The sequence below is a fragment of the Sinocyclocheilus grahami genome, unplaced genomic scaffold, assembly GCF_001515645.1.
Source record: "Sinocyclocheilus grahami isolate Dianchi unplaced genomic scaffold, SAMN03320097.WGS_v1.1 scaffold693.1, whole genome shotgun sequence".
Taxonomy (NCBI): domain Eukaryota; kingdom Metazoa; phylum Chordata; class Actinopteri; order Cypriniformes; family Cyprinidae; genus Sinocyclocheilus; species Sinocyclocheilus grahami.
In genome coordinates, this window is record NW_015505872.1 from 387,922 (window position 1) to 414,130 (window position 26,209).

A 26,209-nucleotide genomic window follows, 5' to 3' on the forward strand; every position below is an offset into this window, starting at 1 on the left:
GAAGTGCAAGGGACACTGCCATTACATTTAGTAATACTGGAGTTAGATACACACATAAAAGAAAGAGAAGTGCTTTCCCCTCTTTGAACAACTTATAAACAACATATTCTTTAACCCTAACACTAGACTTTATCATTTGTGTTCCTTTATCGTTTCTTTATCAGCGTGTCAAAAATTAAGCAGTCCTGCGAAACTGTACTGTCATACCACCTAGTCCTACTCAAGAGGATGTTTCAAGCTATTTCACTGTCAACAGTAAAGATTAACTCCTAAAAATGCTGATATTTAGCTCTTAAAGGGCTCTATATAGAATTCAGAAACCCTTGTTATTAGCGACACCGATGGTCGTTAAGTGAGCTATTGCCAGCAATTTATTGCTCATGCTCTTGCGCACACTCCATAGTAATGCGAGCGAGTGATGGCCAATGTGATTCACTGACATCATGTCAACAGATGAGGTTCATTAAAATGACACTGTTATGAAAGTTGTTACCCCCTTATTACCCAAACGTAACACATTGTTCCCTTATACCTACACGTATGTTCTTTATAGGTACACTATAATTACAGAAACGTACACTGTAAATTCAGTATACTTACATAGTTCTTTGCGGGTTGTAATCTAAAGCGTTACCCATTATTTTGTGTATTTGGTGTAATGCAATGTGTTTATGCAATTTAAGGTTAAAAAACACATTATTTTCCACATAATGTACATTATTGTTGCTCCTCTATGCCCCGCCTTTCTGAAACGCGTCAATTTTTACAAAGCTTATCGCTCTGAAAAGCGAGGTGTATGCTGATTGGCCAGCTATCCAGTGCATTGTGATTGGCCGAATACCTCAAGCGTGTGACGTAAATGTTACGCCCTTAACATATTGTGATGCCGTGTCCCGGCCGGAGCGACGAGACAAAATCAATAAAACCCATTATAAACGAGGCATTTGTTGCATCCAGTGGGGACATATTTACGGATTATAATGACTTATACTGTCTTTTTACGCGTTGCGTTGCAACTTTACATCACGCTGCGTAAACATAAAACCATGTCTGCATTTGTGATTGGAGAAACGACAAACAACAAGCAATGGCAATGGCTACTCTACACTGCTCAAAACTCGCGTTTGAATCATCAGTGGCAAATTCTTTAAATATGTAAACGTACTTACAGGCTGTGAGTCAGAAGCACCAGACTGTCCTTGCAAAGTTGGAATTGCCCCACTTTATAGAAACAGCCTTTGTGCTCAGAAGCATTGTAGGCTACTCTCTCAGGAAACAGTCCTCGTCCTCCGTAAAATGCGCTGCACACATCTGAATATTTGGGTTGAACTGTTCTGGAATAGTGTTGTAAATACAACTTAACCACTGATTTCTAGTTGTGTCCTCTTTTGGAAGGCCAAACAAAGTTGTTTCAAAACGAAACACACAGCGTCTTCACGACATGGTGGCGGCGGCAACAACAATACTTCAGCGAGAATCAAAGTTACGCCTTCTTTCTTTGCGTGAACATTTGGGCGGCGTTATGCAAATCTTTATGAAAATATTGATCTGCATTGTGCGTTCATGAGAGCATCCCAATGCATTTGTGTTGTGTTCACATGATTGAAGACTTGTGCGTCAACACAACACACATGAGTGAGTGTTCACTAGAGTTTCCACGACACGTGTTTGGATAATATTTTCGTAAATAAAGTGGTAAATTATGTTTTTTTTGCGTAAACAAAGCACTCACGTTGCTTCATAAAACTGGATTACTTAATAATGTACTTAATGACATGGATTACTTGATGTATTTCCTACCGTTCTAGACCCTGAATGTGTAAGTTGCATGGCTGACTGTAGAGGGACAGAAAGCTCTCGGATTTCATCAAAAATATCTTCATTTATGTTCCGAAGATGAATGAAGGTCTTACAGGAGTGGAACGACACGAGGGTGAGTAATTAATAACAGAATTTTCATTTTTGGGTGAACTATCCCTTTAAGACTCCACCTATGGATCCAACCGGATGTCATATGATTCAAAATTACCAACTTGATCAAGTATTTTAAGTATTTCAAATACAAAATACTCTCTCAAAGTATTTAATTACAAATTACATTTTATTTTTTGTCCGGCAAAATACAAATGATAAAATACTCAAAAGTAATTAAATATGTATTTTAAATACATTTATTTAAAATATTGTCCATCTCTGTCAAAAAGAACGCTATGCCGCTATAGCTCCACTTCATCAACGTCATTTAACAGCAATGACACTAATGAGCACTCATTTACTCATTATTAAAGGTTTTATACCTGTGTCATGTTAATAACTTCTAACAGGCAGATAATGGAACACTTCTAGATGGTGAAGGAGAGGTAACGCAAGTGTATTTTAATTGATTTTTGTTGATATTTAGGAGTGTGTGGGTAAACACATGATTTCAGCTGATTGCCAAGATCAATGTGACTTATGGTGCTGTGCATATTAAACAGAGTGTAGGAGTGCGATATTTTTGTGTTATTCATTAAAGAAGGTCAGAGGTGGGCTTACCATTCTGAACATCTAAAATGTGGTGTTTGTCTAGGGTCCATCCTCCCATGCTTGAGGCGTCGAGTTCATAACCTTGGAGGATGGCTGTTCTTTTCTCCCACAAGATCAGATCCAAACAGGACTCATACTCAAATCCCACAGACACTGTAGAGAGACAGATTGATGTTATTCGTGTATGCAAATACATCGTATAAATATCCTATAAAATACAGAAGTCTTGAGAACTGCTTGAGAAAGTAATCAATACAGACTAAGTCTAAACCCCACATTAAGTGGCATGCAGATAAATCATCATATAAACATTGGGCTGATAAACCACACTCATTCCCAGGGTCTAATCAGATGTCCTACACAATATCAAGTCATCTTTACTGCAGCCTGCCTGAACACTGCAGTGTCTCTATCATAACTTTGGTAAATCTCATAACAGATCTGCGCTTCACCAGGTGCAAATCGTTTTAAATTTATAACTGTTTTCAGCCGATCACATTAAGAAAGTGACCTTATGTCCCCCAGAGAGAATCAATAAGCGCACTGCTATTTGTTGGGCAAAAAAATTACCTGCTTAATGCAATTGGCAAAGCAAAGCCTGATGAGAAGATGAAAGCCAATCAATACTCGTGAGACCTAGCTAAACTATTTACAATTTTACACAGTTCACTTTGTAAAGGCAGAATGCATTCCTGACTTGGTGAAAAAACATGTCTTTTGTGGTTCAACATCTTGTGAGTTTGTTTATGTAAGGCACTGAAAAGCATGTCTAGTTTAGTCTGGCCTACTGCCTGCCACATCATCAGCTGAAAATAAACTGAGGCACTGTCATCAGCAGCAGACCATCTTTCTCAATACTTAAGTGAAAAACAAAGCCACAGATTCGCTTTGACCTTCCTCAAAACAGAACGAAGCATGTTGTTCTCTGTGGTTTTGCTGATGGGTAATCATACAAGCTACAAAATACAGTCAGCATAAAAAATTCCATAGTGAAAAAATCTTTCAGAGGAAAAAAATTGCTTCCTTTGCTATTGTTGGCCTTAATCATCTGCTTTGTTTTACATTTACAGTTCCTATTTGCATAGGTATATTTAAGGAGACATCCCATAATGCAACTGTCATAGTGGCACGGGCCATTAAGCACATCTACATTCTTGCATGTAACAAATTCAGGCTTTCTACGGAGGGTAATTATATTATTCCTCTACTCTGTGCATCTAGAAAAACAGTATGTGATAGTGAGGTGGTTGTTTACAAGCTCAACAACACTTGCTGATTTAATATTAAATATTAGTAAAGATGTAAAAAAATGCTGTTAATTGTGAGTTTTCAGTAAAGGTGTGATGCTGCATCAATTTACACTCAATTAACAGAATCTTACAAAAAATAAAACTGAATTTAAAGTGAAAAAGTTTTCACATTTAATTGTGCTTTCAATATTGAAAAGTAAAAAAAAAGTCTCTGATCTCTGCGTGTTTACTCACCCACAGCCTCTGATAGGCCATAAACTCTTTGGTTGTATGCATCTGTTTTATCCCAGATGAAGGTGTAGGACAGGTTGGGTTCTGCAGGGAACCACTTCTGAAAGAGACGTCCCACCACTGCCACCATCAGATGCACCTTCATGAGGTTAAAGGGGATAGTGGCTTGGGTCATGGTCACCTTGAGCACTGGCCGGTAGCCAGCCGCCCGCGAACTCAGATACATAAGGTTCAGGTCGCTACCCGGAATCGCCGTCTCCTCCTGAAGAACCTGCACATCAAAGAAAGAAAGAGGTGAAGATAAATGAAGATGGGGGAGAGAAGGAGTGACTCGGGGGCATCTGGAAGAGGCATTAGAGCTGAGAATGAGGCCTCCGATTTTTCTCTCTGCAGGATTAAATCACATCTGTGCCTGTGTTTGCTCTGACCACAATTTACTTGACATCTTGGATCTAATGAGGGAGATTTTCACGGGCGGAACATGCTTATATTTGCATCACTGTCGGAGGCTATTACTGTACCACATTCCACACGCTCAACTACGAGAAATACTCAACAGACAGAGCAGTGTGGGCCACTACTTGCAGTAGAAGAGTTCAAACTGGATTGATTTTAGACTTTGAAACAGCTGGCCTATCGTGCCGGATGAAACACAAGCGTGCAGTTAGAGGCATTTAAAGGTGCCCCTGGTGAGGAGTCACCAAAGTTCAGAGCATTAGTGCTGATTTCTCTCCCTCATTGAGATGCACAAAAGGAGCACAGGAGATGAGGAGCAGCTTGGATCAACAGAGCGATTCTGCATCACAGCTTTCTCCTCAAGTGCTTAATGAAAAGCCAGTCAAGCCACTGTGGAAAGACAGTAATCCCCCTGTCTTCCAGCTCATGGCATTGTCAAGTGTCCTACTGGGAGGGGACATTTATGTTTCTCTAACACAGAGGACAAAGGGAGCCAGAGGGAATTTCTTTTCTTCTCATTTTTTAGTATGGATGCCGCTGCACTTTTCTGGGGATCAGTAGAGGGGGCCAGATGGCTTTGGGAGAACCTTTGATATGCATTCTCTGGCTGCGACAACAAAAAACCCAGGCAAACAGGAAACTAATGGTAAGTGGGTGATAAAATAAAAGGACAGCAAGTTAAGATAAAGTTTGGTGGTTTTAACTGCCATTTGTACACACACACACACACACACACACACACACACACACACACACACGGGCAGACATACATGACTGTAGCATTATGCTCTCAATTTGAAGGGCCAACGTGGCCACCCTAACACTAGCTGATGCCATCCACATGTGTTTGTGCAAACCCCATGCTCGTAGCCTTTCTTAAGAGCGTCTATAAGCCACAATGCATTCATGCTATGCACTGGCCTCCCCTCTGTGAACTTTGATTACAGAGTCTGAGCTAACAACATGCTTTACTCCGCCTGCTATAAGCTCTTAATAAATGGCACCGCATGCGCTGCCGTGTCTCTACGTGTGCAGACGTGTTATTCTTAGCCACGGGGGCAAGGGCCATAAGTGCGTGTGGCTGCATTAAAGCAAAATATTTTCTCATTTGCCAAATGAAAGGGAAGATGAAAAAGGCTTTGAAAGTTAATTTGATACAGCCCATTAAATGCACAGTAATAAAGACCAGATTGAGTTTTATCATCAAGCATTTTTTTCATGGTAAGAACGGAAGCTAGTGTTTCTGCGAAAAGCCAAAAAGCAGCCGAATCAATGCACTCTCATTACATTTAGAGGTGTTATGCTTTATAGGACATAGTAGTTATTGAAGCAAAAACACAAAGCATGATGGGAAATCATATGTACCTTTCATTCACTAAGTGTCTCATCTGATTTTCCACTGTCTCATGGAGGTTTTCTCTGGACGTGAAAATGTGCCGTTCTCCTCTAGCCAAATACATTTTTTTCCAGGCCTGCACGACGGCCAAGTGGAAGCAATATGCCTGCCCGTTCGGTGTCACGGCCGCTAAGCGTTACGAGTGCTGGATGAGGGGGGCTGAAGGATGTCTGTTTGCCATTTGTGTGGGACGCTCTGGTTAAAAAAAGACCTTGGAGGCCATTACAGCTGAGGTCCAAAAGCCCCATATTAAATGCTAACTTGGTTGGGCCTGATTACCCCTGTTTACCCCTGATTACCCCAAGAGTTCCTCTCAAAGCAGGCTGTAATTCAAATCAGGGCCCATATACTTTGATGAGTGGGGTTCCACAGAGGGGACAGATGCCCCTATTGGAACCGAGGAGAAACATGGGAAGAGGAGTGTGGCCTGTTACATATGCTGCTGACAATAAGGAAACAATTTTTTCTCCTTTATGTCTTGGAGCAAACTCGTAAGGCAGCATATGTGTTGGCCCTGAGTGCTCGCATTACAGGGGATGTTCCCCCCGCCACATGCCACAGAATGGTAAGAATGGAAAGGCAGGGTTATAGAGGAACGGATCAAATGCACATCTGGACACAAGGTAAGTAGGGTGGAAGAGAAAATACAGACAGGATACAGCCAAGTTTTGTGAATCTCTAAATCAACAACAGCACTCACTTCACATGGCACAGACACACGTGACTGAGGAATTCAATATCGACTTTTATTTTGCCTTTCTTTTTATCATAACAGTTAGCTTTAAAGGATCAGTTCACACAAAAATGAAAATTCTGTCTTTTTCAAAAGCCATATGAAAGCTATTTGATTTAAGTCATTATTCCTCATCAGTTGTTAACTGCATTTGATTAATAAAAAAAGAAAGATTGACTCATTTACAAATTAAACACACCTAATTCTCATTCATTTTCATTATATTTAAAAGAGTGGCCAGGCTTTTTTTAAATATACCTTTTGTGTCTCACAAATAAAGAAAGTCACATGGGTTTTGAACAACAAGGTGGTGAGAATAATAGAAGAACTATTCCTTTAAGACCTTAAAACTTGTTTTGTTCAAGCATGCTTTTATATTCATCTCCCCAAAGACCTGGTGATTTATTTGCTCTGATGTGGGTCCAGTTTTCCTTTTTTACAGACAGGCAGCAAGAGGCTTGAGTCATTTTAACAGATTATGTAGGGGATAGCGCATGCGGATTTGCACAATGAAAGGAACAAAAGGAGGGTGTGCAAAAGGATATAAAATTCTGACCAATATCTCCACAATATGTGGGGTTGCTCTGAAGGCTGTAGTGATTTCTAGCTCTTCCCAGTGCCACACTAAGATTCAAAACACTTTTTCTGCTGAGTACTGCATGCTGGGTACAGGTTGAGGGAAACGAACAGACTGTTTTCTCACGTTTTTAGCACCATCACTGTTCTCAAAGGCTCCTTCTTCAGTGACTGACTGAACAGTGTGCAGAGCACGTCTAGACTCATTGCATACTCATTCATATCATATGGAGGCTGTTATATGATACCCTCTTCTCTGCATGTAAATAAATGACCATTCAGTATCCAGCTGACCTATTGAATACAATATTCCATTTACAATGGTGATTTGGCACTTTGGTGGTGTAGCATTTGGACCAATCAGACACACAACTTTTTGTTATATTTAACAAATAATATCGAACTCCCCGTCACCTAACCAAATGGCCAATTACGAGGGTCTATAGGAAAAATTTGATTGTTTTAGTTTTAGGGATCTGAAATCACTCACATTGTGGCTAGTAAGGGGTCCAACCGAGCCTTACCTGTGTCTCTGGAATGATGGGGCCATTTTCGGGCGAGGATCGGAAGAAGGTGGAGAGTGGTGTGGCCACAATGAGAGGGCTGGGTCGAATGAAGCCACTCAGGTCGCAGCTGGGGATGTCGTTTTCCTCTTTCTTCATAACCAGCATGTCCATTACGTAGAAGACATTCCACGGGATCCATACTGTACGGAATTGCGTCAGAAACGGCGCCCGCTCGAAGCTCAGCGTTAGTGATGCTCCGCCATTGGCCAGAATGTCATACCTTCAAAAATGAAACAGGAGTGTACTTATAAACTCCAATATTTATTTTGTACAAAAGTTAACTGAATTTGATATACACATATAAAAAAATCTCAGGACTGTCATACTCTCTTCATTAGGTATGCATAATATGCAGGTAATGTACTGCGGAGGTGAAAAGTGAGTAACTGAGATGAATTAGACATGAGAGCCGATGGCTAGACCTGGTTTAATTGTCTCTTGCTTTAACCTTCCTGATCCCAGTGCAGGTCTCCTCTGAGCCAAATGTTTCTAAGAAGGCCCTTTCCTTCCTGACACAGGGCCTTGCCACGGTGAAAAATGCATGATAATGTGGCTGAGCCTTTTTATCATTGCGTTTGTGTAAAAGCCAAAACTCTCCCTCGACTCTCTCTCTCTCACTGTTGCCATGAGAGATTTATTAGAAAGGAAATGAGTCAGGAACTGAGTGTACTGTCCTATATTCTGATATTTTGCAAAGGCTGCAGGGGGGAAAGCAAGATAGGGCAGAAAATATGCACGTAGAAGCGTAAGAATTCGCTCACGCATGCGCAAACATACACAGACACACACACACACACACACACAGAGTATCTAAGCAGCTCTGAAAGAGAGGCTGCTGGTGATTGGTCTCTAACAGCTGCGTAGCTGGTTCTCTGATTCCCTGTTGGAGTAAGTGGATGTGGAAGAGGTGTGGGCATGATTATCCACTACCATTTTACAGTCTGCCCCACTGTGGTGTTCAAGTGCTGCAACAGCTGGCTGAGTGGGCTAATCTCGGACACACTCTCCCTATATATAACCTACCCCTTGCACTCTCTCTCTTTCAGTCTGGGTCTCCTCCCTCCAGTCCAACCTCTTCTCTCATCACATTTTCTATTAAACATATCTCTTTGGCATATATATATATATATATATATATATATATATACAGTGGGTACGGAAAGTATTCAGACCCCCTTAAATTTTTCACTCTTTGTTATATTGCAGCCATTTGCTAAAATCATTTAAGTTATTTTTTTTTCCTCATTCATGTACACACAGCACCCCATATTGACAGAAAAACACAGAATTAGAGTGAAAAATTTAAAGGGGTCTGAATACTTTCCGTACCCACTGTATATATATGATAAAATAAATATATAGAGAAATACAAAATTACAATAAAAATGACAAAAGCACATTAAAAATTACTAAAAATTAAACTAAATAAAAAAGAATAACAAATAAACAAATTTTATTAAATAAACAAATAACAAATAAATAACATTAAAATAACACTGGTTATTCAACGAAAAAGTACTACTATAAAAGCAGTCTTATGAGCTGCATTTCAAATCTTCTGAAGCTATCGTAGATTTTTGTGATAAACAGAATCAAAATTAATTTTTCATTCAACTATTGTTTAAAGACTTGACCTGACCCCGTTCAGTCCACCAACTGCACATAACATGTCTTTTCAGTAATTCTATCTTTAATTACACTGAATTCAATTCAAATTTGTTCAATTCAATTGCAAACCTTATTTCATTTCCTTTCTGCTTAATTGCTGCCTTTTAGCCATTCAGCACTGACACATGACAGTACATGATGGTCATGTCACAGTCCCCTTGAACAAATATGTCTGCTTAAAGAGCTTGCTGGTTGCAGTCCTGAGGCCTTCGTGATTGCGGTGCTGCTGCTCCTTAATAATACTGGGATTGGTTTAACTGTATGGGAGAGTGCGGCCCATTGGCTGATTGATTCCACCCTTGTAAATCCAATGCATTTTAAACAGGCCGTTTGCTAAAGCACTGCTTCCTGAAGCAATGTCTGACATTTTCATGAGATGATCTTGGTAGATAAGACAGCACGCTATAAAACACATGCACACACACATACGCACACACAAATTGTTGTGGAGCCATAAGAAGTTGTGTATTCAATCAAAGTTGTCACACATTTATGTATGTTTTATGCACAAGTACTAAACATAACTAAACAGATGGTTTTGGTGACATCTGTACTCTGTGCTATATTATGACATCCAGTCATTCAAGGACAGAAACACTATGGAAGTGTGTATAGGATGTGTGTCTGCTTATGTTTTCAACCTACATGCCATCCTGCCGTGTGATGGTGAATCCGTGGTCTGGGTAGTGCACAAAGGACACGTTGACTCCAATCAGGGGTGTACCATCTGCAGTGAGCACCTGCCCTCTGATAATGGACACCAGGCTGCAAAACAAACACACATGGTCGGTAAGAAACCCCCACACACACTATTAATATGATTTACAGCATGATTGAACACGGATTCCCTAAGCTTTCACTGCAGTGTTAAAATGTTTAACCCACTGTAAATAACTAGAAAGCACACAAAGTCTGTCTCTCTCTTGCTCGCTCTCACACACACACACACACACACACTCCATGCTTATTTATGTGACTCTTGTGTCCCCGTCTCTATAGACAGTCATAATTCAGTCCCCTAAAGGCTCCAGTGGGATTCTTATGTCCTTAATTCCCAAGGCAGAATTTCCTTCGAGGAGCTTCATAAGGATCGATGTGGGCAAAGCTTTTGTTTGAAGAACTGTAACTTTCCCACAGGGGAATAAATAGCTAAAATACTTAGGAATCCTGCATTGCCAATTACTTTTTTTTGAAAAAGTGGTTGTCTTTCAAATCACAACCCAACCCCCCCCCCCCCTTAAAAAAAAAAAGAGATACCTTTTAACATATACATATATTTGTTGAACTGTAAGCGAAAGGCAGGACTGAATGACCACAGCGCACATGTATACAGAAATTCTTAAAAATATAATATTTTAATTTAACTTTTTTTTTCCTGAGCAAATATTGATACATTTGATCAAATTCAAATACAAATGTATTTGTATAGCGCTTTTCACAATACACATTGTTTCAAAACAGTTTTACAGAAAATGCATGTGTCTACATTACAATTTAGAGTGATCATTAGAATTTAGAATTCAGAGTGATCAATTTCAATTCATTTAATAGTAACTGGCATTTCTAATATAATTAAACATTTTTAAAAATCAACTTATAGTCCTAACAAAATAAGAAAACATCCAAGAGAATTACAGCCTGGGCAGAAATTGACTTCACCACAGTGTTGAGGACACCTCGCTCTACTTATTGGCTGATTTTCCAGGTCATTACTGCTTTTCTGGGGGCCTAATCAGCAGTGCAGCAGTGAATCAAAGTGTGGCGTTGCCCCTCACTTGGAGCTGGGATAAAGGAAGTGTGGAAATGACCCTAGGGTCACATCCACAGGTAAACATTCCATAAATAAGCTGCCGTTCCTCATGATGTGACCATAACTCAGAAATCCCATTTGCTTTGTGCGAGATAATAAAACAATAGTGTCCAGTGTTAGCTGCCACAGTCTGAGAGTCCTAAAAGCATGCTGTAATTCACACTCCTCAGCGCTGTATTTCTGTCTCTTTTACTCTGAAAACCACACGTCACACTTGCTACTCGCTCTGCATGTTTTCCACATGCTCTGAGGGCACCATGACTGCAAAACCAAGGTTAATATTGCTTACTCAAACTGCTATGAAGATGAAAGCATGAAGGAAAAAAATATACTTTTGTTAACTAAGACAACAATAATGTGAGTGTGCAAAAATCCAAAAAATAAAATGTGTACTATAATATGCTCAAAAACAATAGAAAAATTTAATGAAATACATAAATATGTACTCACTAATTAAAACTTAAATGAAAAAAAAACTATGGAATAATCAAACAATAATTTAATATATTTCAAATACACAACCAATTACATCCAATTTTACAACATATTTTTTTAAGATCATACACAGCCTATGACAGCTTCCCTTTCCTCTCTCTAAGAATAACCTTCATGATGTTGCCATCACAAGGATTATGGCTGGATCCAGGTGGACATCTACCAAGGTGCCCTAGGTTACTCACTTCATTCTTAAAGGGGTCACACAGATGTGCTCTTCTCCGCTTCTCCGAACCGCTGACCCTCTCAATACTCTAGTTGTTTTCAATCCAAACCTCGCTGCTTAAAACACCTTCCATTTTGCCAACATGCACCATGCAGAAGCTTAATCTGCTTAAAAGGCCCCTTAGTGCTGGGAAGCATGTAGCAAAATGAAAACAAGACATTTTCATGTACACAGGCAGGGGTTTGCTGAGCCAGGCGTTCAGGTGAACGGATGGCTAAAGATGACATAGAAGAAACATCTGGAGAGAGGCTGCTGGGATGGGTATATGACATACTTAATTCCGGAAAATTGAGGAGCTGGCACTTTTGCTCCAGTGGCATGTTGTTTTACAATGCTTATGCTGTGAATCAATAGGTAGTTACCCTGAGGAAACACACAAACAGCAACTGTTTCTTAGCTGGATTTTCTTTGAAACCTGTTTGACTCAGAAGGCAGAATGTGGGGATATATATAACCGGATTCACAATATCGGTCTTTCTTCAGTCAGACAAAATATATATATATATCGGTGCTGTGTCCTTTTATCACCATTTATCGTTTTAAAACAAAAAACAGTCCTGGATAAAAACCTACAATTTGAACTGAGCTACAATGAATACAAAAACCAGAGACTGTAATGTTTACTTAAACATTTGTATTATTTAGCGAGCGATTATTCTATTTTATCATGAGCTGGGAGGATGAGGGAGTCTGGTACATATGGTTTGTGTTACATTCGATGACTGCCAAACAAACTCTCCAGCCAAAATGACCGATATTCAGGGCAGATGTGCCCCGCGTGGGTTTGTGCATTTATTTTTAAATCACATTAGTCTACACCTCCCTTTATCAGATCAATCTTTATCTTGCCACAGAGGTATTTAAAGGTTTAATGTCCTCACATATGGGGCACCGGCTTTGGGCCTATTAAACTCTTTGTTGTAGCTAATCGTGTTATCTGTCATGACTGAATCACAGTTGCCAAGCAATTTTTGAGAGTAATCAAGCTAACTTCAATGTTATTTCCATCTTAACAGAACATGTGCATTGAGTTATGCATAGGAGGCAGGGGAAGAGATAAACAAACTGATCGTTATTGCATTATTATCACGTATCAGTCAAATTGAAATGTGACTGTGAGCATTTGTGGTGTGATCAATCAGCCTGCTTTGTGTTTTTAATTACTGGTTTCCATAGATATTAGCTTACACACCCACTGAATATTAGTCAGACACAATAAAAAGGAAATTGCATTAAAAGCGCAAAAAAGCAAGGAAGAACTTGAATTAGCAACAGGCGCTTAATTGACAGAGCAAAAGGAACAAGCAAGGTAAAACGAAGCAATGAAGGCAGCTGACCATGACAACTAAGAAATGATATCCATTCAAGCAAACAGAGAGAAGATGCTTCGGACAAACCCACGCTCTGGAGGTGACAACATAATTAATAGCACTGCTTATTCAAGCGGGTTATTATCAGATCTAACATCTCTTTCCAATAACTATTATGGTGCCATCACATACACAATGCAAATCGAGGCGCATAATTTGTAAATTACACTTTAATGCAACTTCAGAAAGAACATCTCTCTGTAACCCGGGTCACACAGTTCTTAGGAGGTTTTGTGAGTACATCTGTTTCCATGGCAACTGTATGAAGTCTTTAAGAGGGCTGTTAGAAGCAATTGTTGGGGGTCTCTGGAAAGCAGAAACTAAAGGATTATAACAAAACGAGACTATTCTATATGCTTATAATATGACACCAGGTCAGCCAATCAATTGTAGTTAATGAAATAATTAGACATGGGCAATCCATAAAATTTACATCAAAAGCTGTCATAATTATTATACATTTTTAAAGTTTCAGCTAGGCCAGTCGCGTCAGTAGATCAGATCAGTACTTGCTGTTCCAATGCCAATGTTTAAACGTTAAGTTCTATGCTGAAAAAGAACCCCCCCCACCCCCAAAAACAAACTCCATGACAGCTATAAAATCCCACTTTTGCTGGAAATGATATGGCATATGCTGTGAACCATGACTGATTTGTTTATAATTTTCTATCCTAACTGATCTAAGTGAAAACTATCACAATGATTCTTGCAATCTGTCATCCAGATGGATTACTTCATTGACTTTTTGAACTCTGCACAATAATATTCAATACATCACATCAAAAACCCAGTGGACTGGTATAAAACACGTTTACATGGTCAATGTAAGTTGTAGTTCATCACATGCCTGATAAAACCTGGGCCTCTGGGGCATTCTTATTGTTAAGCACTGATAGACTCATCACTATTTAAGGTTTAATTTGCTCACTGCAGCAAATACTGCACACATCCCTACCTTCTGTTAAAGGGGTTGTCTCCGTTAATGACATGTGTGCTCTCTGGGCCAATGAGGAAGCTGATTTGCTGATAGAATGACTGGGTGGCTTGCTGTGGGCTTCCGGGTTGGTTCTGGCCAATGATGTCGATGGGGTCAGGAGAGCCACGGCAGAAGGGATGAGTCTGACACGAGCTCTGCAGGCAACAGTCCGGATCCATACAGTCCACCAGGCCATCTGCACACAATACACATTAAAATACGAGGTGCTATGCGTTAAAGAGTCTTATAGCATATACTATGTCCTGTCTTACAGATCCTGTCACACTGCTTGTAGTGTGAGAGAAGTGAAACGTGTTTGCGTCTATGCTTCATATACTATCCACCCATTTGTTTCCTCACCTTTAGGGTCAAAGACATGACTGCAATATCCTCTCTAGTTTCTTTCACATTGTCAAGACTCTCTTTCTCGCCTCTATCAGTAAACACCTGGTGAATGCTTTGTGTGGAAATGCGGTCTGATCTCCCGCAGGTAAGTGCCATAAACCTCTGCCATCCATCTTGGCTAGTTTATAAAAAGCCCCGTGTACATCTGGCACACCATCACAGGGGAGTTAAAAGGTAAAAGAACACGTGTAAACACACACACACATGCAAACACATGCTTTTGTTGCGCTAATCAGTATGAGACCAATTCTTTTTTTTTTACTGCACCCTGAGCTGAGACTGCTCTGGTGAGATCGAGACTGAGAGTGTCTGACTGTTTGTTTTGTCTTCCGAGTGTCCCAACACCACCTGCCAAAAGCACCATGCAACTTCATGTGAGATCTGGACCTCTCGTAACTCTCACACTGCTTTAAATCCGGTCCGCTATGGCCAAAGTCAACACACATATGAAAAAATATCTCCAGAGAGAGCAGAATCTGTTAACATATCTTGCTCAGGTCACACAAAACAGAGGTCACGTAATGGGATCTTTGGACATGTATATGTATTTAAGGAGAAATGTATTTATATTTGACGTTTGTTTATATAAAGACCTTCATGTTCTCATCTTTTTATGGCACTTCTTTGTAATGGGTAGTTAAAGGAAGCCAAATTCAAAGAAATCTGCAATACCTGGCACGATTACTGTACGACTGATAATATATCATAACCTCACTGTATATTTCCCTTTCCGCTTTGGAAAAACATCAAAGCCTCTTGTCAGGCTTCCAGAGGACTATAAATCCTTCAGATTTACGATGTTACAGACCACATTATCTCCAACTAGAAAATTAATCTCCTCAAATACTTTGGAATTGCGCTGTGTTTAAAGGTTCATGCATTCACCTCGGTGGAGAAGGTTTTTAGCCATTTTTGTGTGGACGAAACCTCATGCTGGTCCTCAAGTGTGCACGGAACCTCACATGTACCAAAAAGTTCTGTATCCAAACACGCGCCCTGAATGCAGGATCGGTGAAGAAGGATTTACAGCCGCTTGCCCCTTGAGCAGGCCTGTCATTTTTGTTAAATGTAAGCAAAGAGAGATGCTCTGTTATTTATAGAGTTGGTCTCCCCTGATGTCTGTCAAGACAAGAATCGTAACCTCCAGAATCTAAGCTAACCTCTAGTTTTGAGATTTACTTGTCTTTGGTCTTAAGGCCCCGATATACTTCAAACGAAGTTCATTTTCATTCTTAGTTTGGGGACAAAAAGAAGTTTGAAAAGGCTGAGCGACGGTATACTGTTCCCGAACATTTCGACACCCCCGCGCCGCTGGAGGCGGGGTGTAGATTAATGTAAACACAACGCGACGCTCCCGCGTATCCCCTAAACACAACAACGATGAAATGAAGAAATGTAGGCAATCTAGGTGTGAGACGGGCCCCAATGGTCAGAATATTATAGACAAAAGAATAATGATTAGCAGCAGTCAAGTCAAGTATCATCTTTGCAATACAAAAGAGTCATTCCTTTCCCATAATCAGTCCTTTATGGGAAGTGTGAATGGCTCATAGTCTTAAAACTTTAGCATGTTGTGGAAAAAAATATTGGAGTCAGTTTGTTACTTTATTTAATTAGTGTTCATTTATTTTATTAAACTGGATAAATTGTTACACCTTTTTATATTTTATGTGGTGTCATGATTTACTTTTGATAAAAACAAATGTTTATTATTGTATGTTTGTTTGGCATTTCATTTATTATATACACTTTAAATTCGCTTATTGAAAGAACAACAGCAGCAGCAGCAGTATGGTGTAACATTGTTTTGAAACACATGTATCATTCTTTTCATGGCTTTGGAAAACCTGTCTCGGATGTTTCTCTACGTCGCTTTTTGCATAACTCCGGGTCGTCGACACCAAGCTTTGTTGCAATTTCTTTCTAGGAATTAAATGCTTTCTCTGAATCTTTAAAGTCTCTCCACGAGCGATCTTACAGGTGCGGATATATTTGTGCCAGCTCAGCATTCATGTTGCAGTGACTAGGAGATGTTGTTCTCCTGTCGGTCCTCCGTGGAATGATAAACAAACCGGGAAAACAAAATCGCACGTCAAAGAAAGTGGAGTTTCAGAACACACCCACCGATTGCGTAACTGCCACGGACCAATGGCAGCTCAAAGGTGTTTACGAGCCAAAACGAACTCCCCCAGAAAGTTCGCTTTGGTCAGCTGTTTCGAACTGCCGAAATGACGTCATATCAGTTTGTTCTTCGATTTCGTTTGAAGTATATCAGGGCCTTTAGGGTCATGTCTTAGTGTGTTATATTCTGATGGGCTGAAGGCTATGGGATACCACAGTGAAAAACTGAGCGACTCTTATAAATCAAAACATGCTTAACTTTTCTGTACCACTTGACTGTAAACAATGATTTTTCAAAGTTGTAAAAAAAAACAAAAAAAACAACAACAAGATTGGTCCATGTTTGGTGTGTTTAAAACCTGCCTAAAAACTTTATCATAACTTTTATTGAGGGAGAAGAAATTTCAATGTCAGTTGTTTCATAAACATTTAAATATGCACATTTTACAGTTTCCACCAGGGTTATATCCTCGACCTGATTATCATTGACACATATTTATCTGATGTTTACATAAACTTTTCCATATGTATATATGTGTGATGCATCCCATTTAAATTTGATAACGTTCATCCGTCTAAGTCACTGGTGACCTCACCTCCTTCATTGTCCTTGCCGTCTGCACAGAGAGTCTCCATGGCAACGTCACAGCCGGCCCCTCTCCAGCCTGGTTGGCAGACACAATGCCAGCCATTCTGATCCAGCGTGCAGCGTCCATTACTGTTGCACAGACCTGGGCATCCCTCTGCAGAGACAGACAGAACCGTCATACACTAGTACAGACGTGTGTGTGTGTTCAAATGTGTTAGTCAAGTATGTGTATGTTTTTATATTTATGTGACCATATTCTCTGTGTCAGTTGTTCTGTTGTCATTAAAAATCATCATATGTGGCCACAGTAGGACACAATGTGTCTTCGACTTGTGAAACACAAATGGTAATCCAAACAGATATACACTGAGATCGTCGTGAATGAAAGTAAGGGTTTAAAGGTGAACACAGACTGACGCTGGACTTCAAACAGGCCTAGTGAGATGCACAGAGGCTGTAGATTCACATGGATGTAATGGATGCTCTCTCGACACAACCAATCAATTTAAAAAGGATGGCATACATTTGTGAAGAAATCAAGGTGAGACCCAAAAGGAAAAATAACCGATTGAGGAATCCAAATGAGAACCCATAAAAATATATTTAATGAAAATTAATAAAAAAAATTAAATTGAATTTAGAAAGCGAGATCAAAGGAAGGGATATAAGAGGGTGAAGGAATAATAAATCAGCTGAGGCATCCATGTGAAGCTACGGCACACAGAGAATCCCAGTGGCATAAAGTATAGGGTGGACGTCTGAGCTGGCGAGAGAGTGTGTGGTTCCAGCGCTATACTTTCTGCCCAGGTCACATTCCACCGGACGGAATCAGAGGAAAGCAAGAGAGGCCAGGGGGAGGGAAGGAGAGGATTGTGGGAGAAGCTAGGCTAACAAACACCAGGGGTCAGGCTGCGGGATGCATGGAGACAGGACCCACAGGATTCCAAAACAAAACTCAAGGACCACAGGTGTGTTTGTGTGTAAGTGCATGTCAGTAACTGTGTGTGTGCGTTTATGTGAGTGTGTGTGGCTTGTTCAAGACAAACAATGATGAATTTGGCAGATATAAAGACAACAATAAATACAGCGAGGAGACTAGAACATAGACACGCTGACATCGTGCTTCAAGACAAAAAATTGAAGGAGGGAGAAAGGAAGAAAGCAAGAAAGAAACTTAAGAAATAGAAAGAAAGAAAGACAGAGAGACAGCAGAGTGATTGCTTGTGACAGTCTCCCTGGGGCTTTGGTATGCATTACCTTTAAATCCTATCCTCTCTCCTATTATGGGGCCGGGAGGGAGGAAAATTCGGGAAAGAAAATGAACAAAAAAAATCTGAGCACTTGAGTCCAACTGAAGGACGATTCAGAACACAAAAACACAGAAGGGAAAGAGAGAGTAAGGAAGAAAATGACCATAAAGCGGAGAAAAGGAAAGAGGGGCTTTGAGAAGGAGGAAGGCGAGATGTTGAAAGAAGAGTGGGAGCTGTTTCGACTTTGACGACTCCGTCTGGAGGATTGCCATGGCGTGTATATTGTGTTATTCAATGTATGAATAAATACCATACTAAGAAACACTACATTCCATGTCTGTTTAGTATTGTATGAGTGAGAAAATGAAAAGAAAAAGCAACATTGAATGTGATAAAACATGATGAAAACAAGCGAGAAACATGCTCTGAGCTAACATATTGAGGTTTGGAGAAAAAGTATCAAAGTAAGCCCGTAAGAGTTTAAGAAACATCTTAATGTTTAAAAATAAATAATAAAAAAAACCTTGTGAGAGTACTTGGCGGTCTTATGCACCATATGCCAGTTTGTGAGTCTGGAATCACACTTGGCTTAGCACTGATTTAGCCCTGTGAAATCATTTCCAAAAACACCTCAGTAACAGTAAACAAGAATCTGCTAGTATCTCTTCTCTTGATCTCCATTTACACTGCCAGCTCGTAGTTCATTATAAAATAAACATGGCTGATCGTCATTTGCGTGCAGGTTTCGTGGAGCTCTATTGTTTTAAAAATGAACTCGAGTACGACTCTGGGACATGGAGGAGATGCTAAACTGCAGATGTGGAGCTGTGGTGATTTAGTTTAGGCGGGGGGATGGTTCTGCAGAAGTTGGAACATTAGCCAAGGAGAGCACTGAGGACATTGGATTGGATTTCTGACAGTCCAAAAAATAGAAGGCAATGAAGAATCACAATAATAGGAGACACGCAGAGGAGAGAGAGAGAGAGAAGAGGTTATTAATGCGCCATAAAAATGTCATAAAGACCTCAATCCGGGACACAAGAGCTCAAGGGAGAGAGAATGAGAGAGAAGAAGAAGAAGAAAAGACACAGTACCTTGGACATACGTCTCCGGGTGAGCTTTACAGGGAGCAAGAAGAGGAAGAAAAAAGGAAAAGAGGATGGTAAAAAGGTGTTAAAAGACAGTCAACCTGAAACACGGCATACAGAAACAAAGAGTTTTTTAGCACTGCTGGTAGATGTTGGTTCAAAAAATCATCTTTCATAGCACAGACATTAAAAATTAGTAGTAATGCTAACTGACTTCTGCTTTCCCAAATAAATATGTGAAAAATAATTTTTTTATAGTTGTAAATAAAACAAAGATTACTGGAGTTCAAAAACAAACAAACAAAAATGGTTTCATCATTTCTACTTCAAAAGTTCATGTTTAATTCAGTGTGCCGAAACCTGCCGTTTCTTTGAAATCATCTGTGAAATTTACTGGAAATTTCTGAGTGAAAACTGTTTCAAACTAAATCTAACACCAAATGTTTTTCAGTGTACAAAAACGAACACACAAGCACTGGAGTAAATAAAGCAAAAACACTTCCACCGAGCAGTCTTGGCATGGACTTGCATGGTTCTCAAAGCCCACCGGTACCCTGCACAATCTTCTGCGACACCATTTATGGAATAAAATGAAAAACAACACCAGTAGAAAATGACTCACTCTTCTTGTTCAGTATTCACTGAGCGCTCCCCTAAATCGCTTCTCAAATGTGTGGCACTATCACTCATAATGCATAAAGTAAATAACATGGGCATCATGGGATTTACAGTACTGTTAGAAAACGGGGCCTCATATGCAAATACGAAATTGCATCCTGATGATTGACGTGGTCCAGGAATCCTACAGTATGTTTGCTATTTCACATTTCACATTGTCATCACATCAGGTCTATTATCCTTGAGCCCCTCAGTATGCGAGTGAAATATTATATGGCCCTGACTGAGGGGGTGGGGGGAATGTGTGTGTGTGCTGTTGGAATACTGTATGGATAAGCTCTGAAGCTCTGAATCATCCGCATGTGTGTACAAGAGCAATCATCTCCTTCCTGTGGCTAAATGAAATGATTTCTGACAAGGCTTTGGGAGAAACCCTGTGTGGCGTGTCATAACATTACATATGCTAGGTCAGATCAAATCATCCTAAATAAATAGTCACCTTTCAATACAAGCATAACAATGCTGTTATGCTGAGGCTTCATTAGCTGGATTATGTTCTTAAGGAAGATACTCTTATGTGTGAATGGAAGACGAGTGTGTGTGGTTGAGACTGACTGAGAGGTTTTGCGCGTGTGTATGTGTGTGTGTGAGAGAGAGAGTGTGTGAGAGTGTACTGATTAAATTCCTCGGGTGTCTTGTTTCCACACACTCACTGTTATGTCTGGGAGATCCAGAACTTAGACAGTTGTAGAAGACCGAATACAATATGCACTCCAGAATACACAACGGGTTATGAAAACACAAGCTAACGCATGCTCCGAACTGGAAACTTGCCAGTGAGGGCAGCCAATTACTGGCTAATTACAACAAACTTTTGTTCATTTACATTGATGGTCCTGAGGGGAGATATATAGAGAGAGAGAGAGAGAGTAAGTGAAGGAGAGACGGAAGGGAAGGAAAAAATAGGCAATCATCCCTTTTATGGACATCAATACTTCATTATTTACATGCACATTCAAAGAGCACTGATTAAAGTGACATTAATCTGGAAACAATTACACATCACGTCCAGCTTGGTTCAATCACTGTTCCTCCAAAGAGAAAAAGAGAGAGAGCCTATATTAATTTCCATTATCCTAATTGTGCTGCACAGCCACATGGCGGTATACATGCCCCCACAGCTGTCGGTATAGCTAGTGTGACATAGGGGCCAAACATGTGTTTTAATCACGTTCATGGGCACCTCAAGCCATCCCACAGAACCAATCAAATGTTAACAATGTGTCAGCCCTCTACCTGCCCGCCACCATAATGACAGGATAGTGCATGCCATCACCACTGCCGCCACCTCCATCCGCAGCATTCGGCAGACTGTGCGTCTGAATCCCATTCCCTTTTCAGAGCCTGCCTGGATTAATGTGCTGTGAAAGGGCGTTTCATTAATTAGTGATTGAGATGATAAAGCGTGGAGAATGATTTGTAGATGTACAGTGCGTGCTGTGTTTTTGTTTTAACTCTCCGTCTATCTGACATGGTTTGATGTGAGGGGAGAATTGAGGGCACTGAAGATCAGGATAATGTAGTTGTGTGTTGGCATGCGTGTGCGCTATTGATTTCTTTGTCTGTACGCACGTGTGTGTGCGACGTGCGTGATAATAAACGGGAGGTTTTGAAGGACAGGAGCTTCAATACTGCATAAATGGAAGCTGTTTGTTTTCGACTGCATGTGAGGTACTCTATCAGTCAAAGTTTGGAATAATTTGTTTTTGAAAGCACTTCAAAAACTTTGTTTTTGCTTAACAAGGCTGCGTTATTTGGTCAAAATAGAGTAAAAACAGCAACATTGTCAATTATTATTACAATTCAAAACAAATGTTTTCTATTTTAATATATTTTAAAATGTAATTTAAATGGGGAATTTTCAGCAGCTATTCCTCCAATCTTTTTTTTTTTTTTTTTTTTTTACCTTTAGTTATCACGGTTTCAACAAAAATATTAAACAGCAAAAACTGTTTTCAACATTGATACGATTTTTTTTTCTTGAGCACCAAATCAGCATTTTAGAAATATTTCTGAAGGATCATGTAACACTGATCCTGAAATAAAAAGGAATATACCGCAATGCGCAATATGGCAAATTTTGGGAAAAAAAGTCCTGCCTTTAAATTGAAACAGAAAAAATTTTTTTTATTTTAAAATATTTTAAATTGTATTTAAAATGGGGATTTTTCAGCAGTTTTCCCCCCAATTTTTTTTTTTTTTTTTTGTATCACGTTAGTGTATCACGGTTTCAACAAAAATATTAAACAGCAAAAACTGTTTTCAACATTGATACGATTTTTTTTTCTTGAGCACCAAATCAGCATTTTAGAAATATTTCTGAAGGATCATGTAACACTGATCCTGAAATAAAAAGGAATATACCGCAATGCGCAATATGGCAAATTTTGGGAAAAAAAGTCCTGCCTTTAAATTGAAACAGCCAATGACCAAGAATTTTTTGCTCTATGATGTGCATGTCTATCAGCTGGACAAATCTAAAAACTATAGATTTGTTGTCAGACTTTAGCTATAAGAGTAAAATTTGTGATACTATGGTTGTCAGACTTTATTTGTGATTTGACATGAAACCTAACCTTGGCAAGCAGTTAGGAGATTTCGGTCTCTCCTCATTCAGCCTGCATCACTACAAAATAGCTGCCAGGGGCCCTTACCAAAATGGCTGCTGAGTGAACCGGTCTGCTCCAATAAGGATTTTGGAGTCAATTTGTGCACTTTTAAAGTATATTTAAGTATAATTAAGGTTATTAAGTATATTAGTTTGACAAAATTATTTTGGATGCATCTTATTTTGGATACATCTTCGTATACACACACACACACACACACACACACACACACACACACACACACACATAAAGAGGGGCTCCTGCAGGGTTGATTGATGTCTGTGCACAGCTTGCTGTAATCCATGGCTTTCTCACAGTAAGAGTTGCGCTTCTGATGAATGATCTGGAAGGGCCCAAGGCCTAATGAAGCATACAAGTCTTAATAAAAAATCTCAAATGTCTGGCAGTGGAAGCTTCTGACAAGCCACACTTCACAAAAAACTCTCTTTTCTTTAGTCACAAAGAGTCTTTAAAGAGCTATTACTAAGAAAATGGGTTCACATGAATATGTTCTTGTTGCAGAATATGCACCATTTATTCATATTATATAACATAGCATTGTGATTAATCATATTCCTAAACTTGTTTACTAAAGTGAATGCATGAGCTCAGAGGATGAAATATCCATCGTATAACCTAATAACCTACACCAGTGTCACTCAGTTCACTTAGTAGTTCATTTCAGTGAAGCAACTATTAATAAGGGAAAAACTAAAATATCCAAAACAGTTTTGTGTTACGATTACTGCATGTTGTGCTATAGTGGAATAATGCTGTCTTTGGTTATAGTCTCACAAAATCTAGCTAACTGCTACAAGTAGGCGCTGCTAAGATAAACAAAAAGGTACTAAATGTAGCTCAACCCATTAAATGGAGCATGCTCTGAGAAGTCCTGTTAACAACTCCTGAAATAAGTAATCTAAAAAGAGCATCTCAGTCTCCGACAAGAGAAAGTGCAGTTGGCAGAAAGTGTGTTTTGGGTGTCTGTGTCGTGAGAAATAGTTCACGCTTCTGCTCTCCGTCTCCCCCTCTCATGAAGCTCCCCAATCATTTACAAATGAATAAACAGATCTGTGTCACACTAAGCTAAATCAAACAGTCGTCTTTTAAAAGTCTGCTGTACTGTCTGGATAAATTCACATTACAGACCCTAATTTTCAGTTAGGATTAGGGCTGGGTGATATATTGAATACTTTAGATTTTGCCAAAGATATAAAATTACGCAACATTGTGAATATCGCAGTATAAATGAGCTTTTTATATGGGCATTAAGTTTCCTAAAGAGCATGTCATTAGACTAGTTTTACGATCTTTCCTTGTCTTGCAGCTGGTGTGGACGAGAGATGTTTTAATATATTTATACTTCAGTGAAAAAATGGTGTAAGTGTTTGATTCATTTCCTTGAATCAGTTCAAACTGTACATTTCAATGAATTACATCTAAAAAGCCCTCCTTAGGTTATGATCTTTTGATTACATGATCTTTCTGTTTGATTGTTTACATTCATGGTTTTTAGGTGTCGTAGGACAAACTCTTATCACAATATTTCAAACCTAATGTGCCACTGACTCTGTTTAAGGTTTCCAGAATTTTATTTCATATAAGGCAGCACTGGGTACTGAATGATAACAACATATATGCGGCTCTGATATTAGGTGGAAAATGGTCCCAATCAGATAAAAAAAAAAATAAAAGTGTCCATACAGCTCAGAAAAAATTAAATATTGTCATATTTTGACAAAAATTAATTGAGGCCACTATCACCATGTAGTATGTAACTTATGATTTTAAACAACCCTTAAATTTGAAATGTTTAAGAAAGACTTCATAATAACAATGAAGTGAAAATGTCTGGATGCTGCTGGTCAGTGTGAGAGCTGTCTTATAGTACCTGTGTCTGGCGTCTTTGTGTGAAAGAATGATGATGCAAGTATGTTGTAATGCAGGGGTGTTTGTGTGTGGAGTGAGTAGGTGTAGAGGGACAGGGAAGGTCACACACACAAACACACAACTCTCACACACACACCCCTATGTGGAACCAAGAGGCCCCTTATCTCAGTCTGACACATATGATGTATGAGGTACCATAACTCTTTTAGCTCCCTCTTGTGCTCTCTCTCAAACACACACACACACACACACACCTCCACCTCCTGCAATGCATACACTTAGCAAAGAGGGACGACGTATCAATCTTGGCCTAAAGAGATATATTCAGTCATTCAATTTCTAGAAGGCCACACACAAAGTAAACAAACCTGGAAAGTGTTTTGCACAGAAATGCATTATACTGCATAAATTTAAATTTAAAGTGTGTACATTTTTTCATGTTAAAATATTTTCTCTTATCACATCTCAACATACAGGGACAACTATAAGTATGCCATATGTAGGATAATTTCTCTGAAAAGTGTCAACACATTGCTCTTTTTGTTTGAGCAGTCAGACAGCAACATTGGCTCAACCAATGGCGTGAGTATAGGCAGGACAATTTGTTTGGCTGACCAATGACAAATGAGGTGAGTGATCAGCAAACATGTTTGATAACAGTCATTATGTTTGCAATTCCATCTGGTTATACTAGCTGCACAGAAATTGCATACACACTTTAGCTTTAATGAAACTGTCAAATTGACCAGTCCATTAAAGACACTGTCATGTAATTTAAATTATGGTCTCCTAGAGGTTTATGGCCATTTATAATGTTAAAACTTAGAGCAACATGGTCATTAAGTGATCAAACTCAGCGAGCATTTCTACTCTGTAAAGTTTAAAGTCAGGGTGAGAGTGTGGTGTGTGGGTGGCTGGCTTGAACAGAAGAGCATGACAGAATTACGTGCTAACCGTGCTAATTTGGAAGACGAATAGCAAAATGCTGGCCAGATTCTCATAAAGCTGCCCAGTGAAACAGGCCTGCTTGCTAACGAGGCCGCGTACCTCGAGTGCTTGTGTTGAGTAATGGAGCAGCTGACGTACCCTGCTGAGAGTTGAGTTGGTGGAGGATGTAGCCAACACGCTAACAACATGAACAGATTTAGTGACTGACGGTTAAGCAACTGCTCAGCAACATGTAGATTTTGAGTTTGAGATACAAGAAGAACAGAGGAACTTTATTTAAAATGTTATATATATATATATATATATATATATATATATATATATATATATATATATACAGTGCTGCTAGAAT

General features: G+C 39.4%; 1 protein-coding gene across 1 annotated transcript in view; it reads right to left on the minus strand.

The window, feature by feature from the left end:
- Positions 1-26,209, minus strand: part of LOC107559630 (teneurin-3-like) — a 308,103-nt gene that overhangs the window by 27,342 nt on the left and 254,552 nt on the right. Inside the window, exons 15-20 of the mRNA XM_016243524.1 lie at positions 17,402-17,548; positions 14,259-14,475; positions 10,048-10,167; positions 7,693-7,954; positions 4,011-4,278; positions 2,536-2,679 (exon numbers count right to left, since the gene is read on the minus strand). Of these exons, the coding sequence (XP_016099010.1) occupies positions 2,536-2,679; positions 4,011-4,278; positions 7,693-7,954; positions 10,048-10,167; positions 14,259-14,475; positions 17,402-17,548 (1,158 nt within the window). The remainder of the gene's footprint in view (positions 1-2,535; positions 2,680-4,010; positions 4,279-7,692; positions 7,955-10,047; positions 10,168-14,258; positions 14,476-17,401; positions 17,549-26,209) is intronic.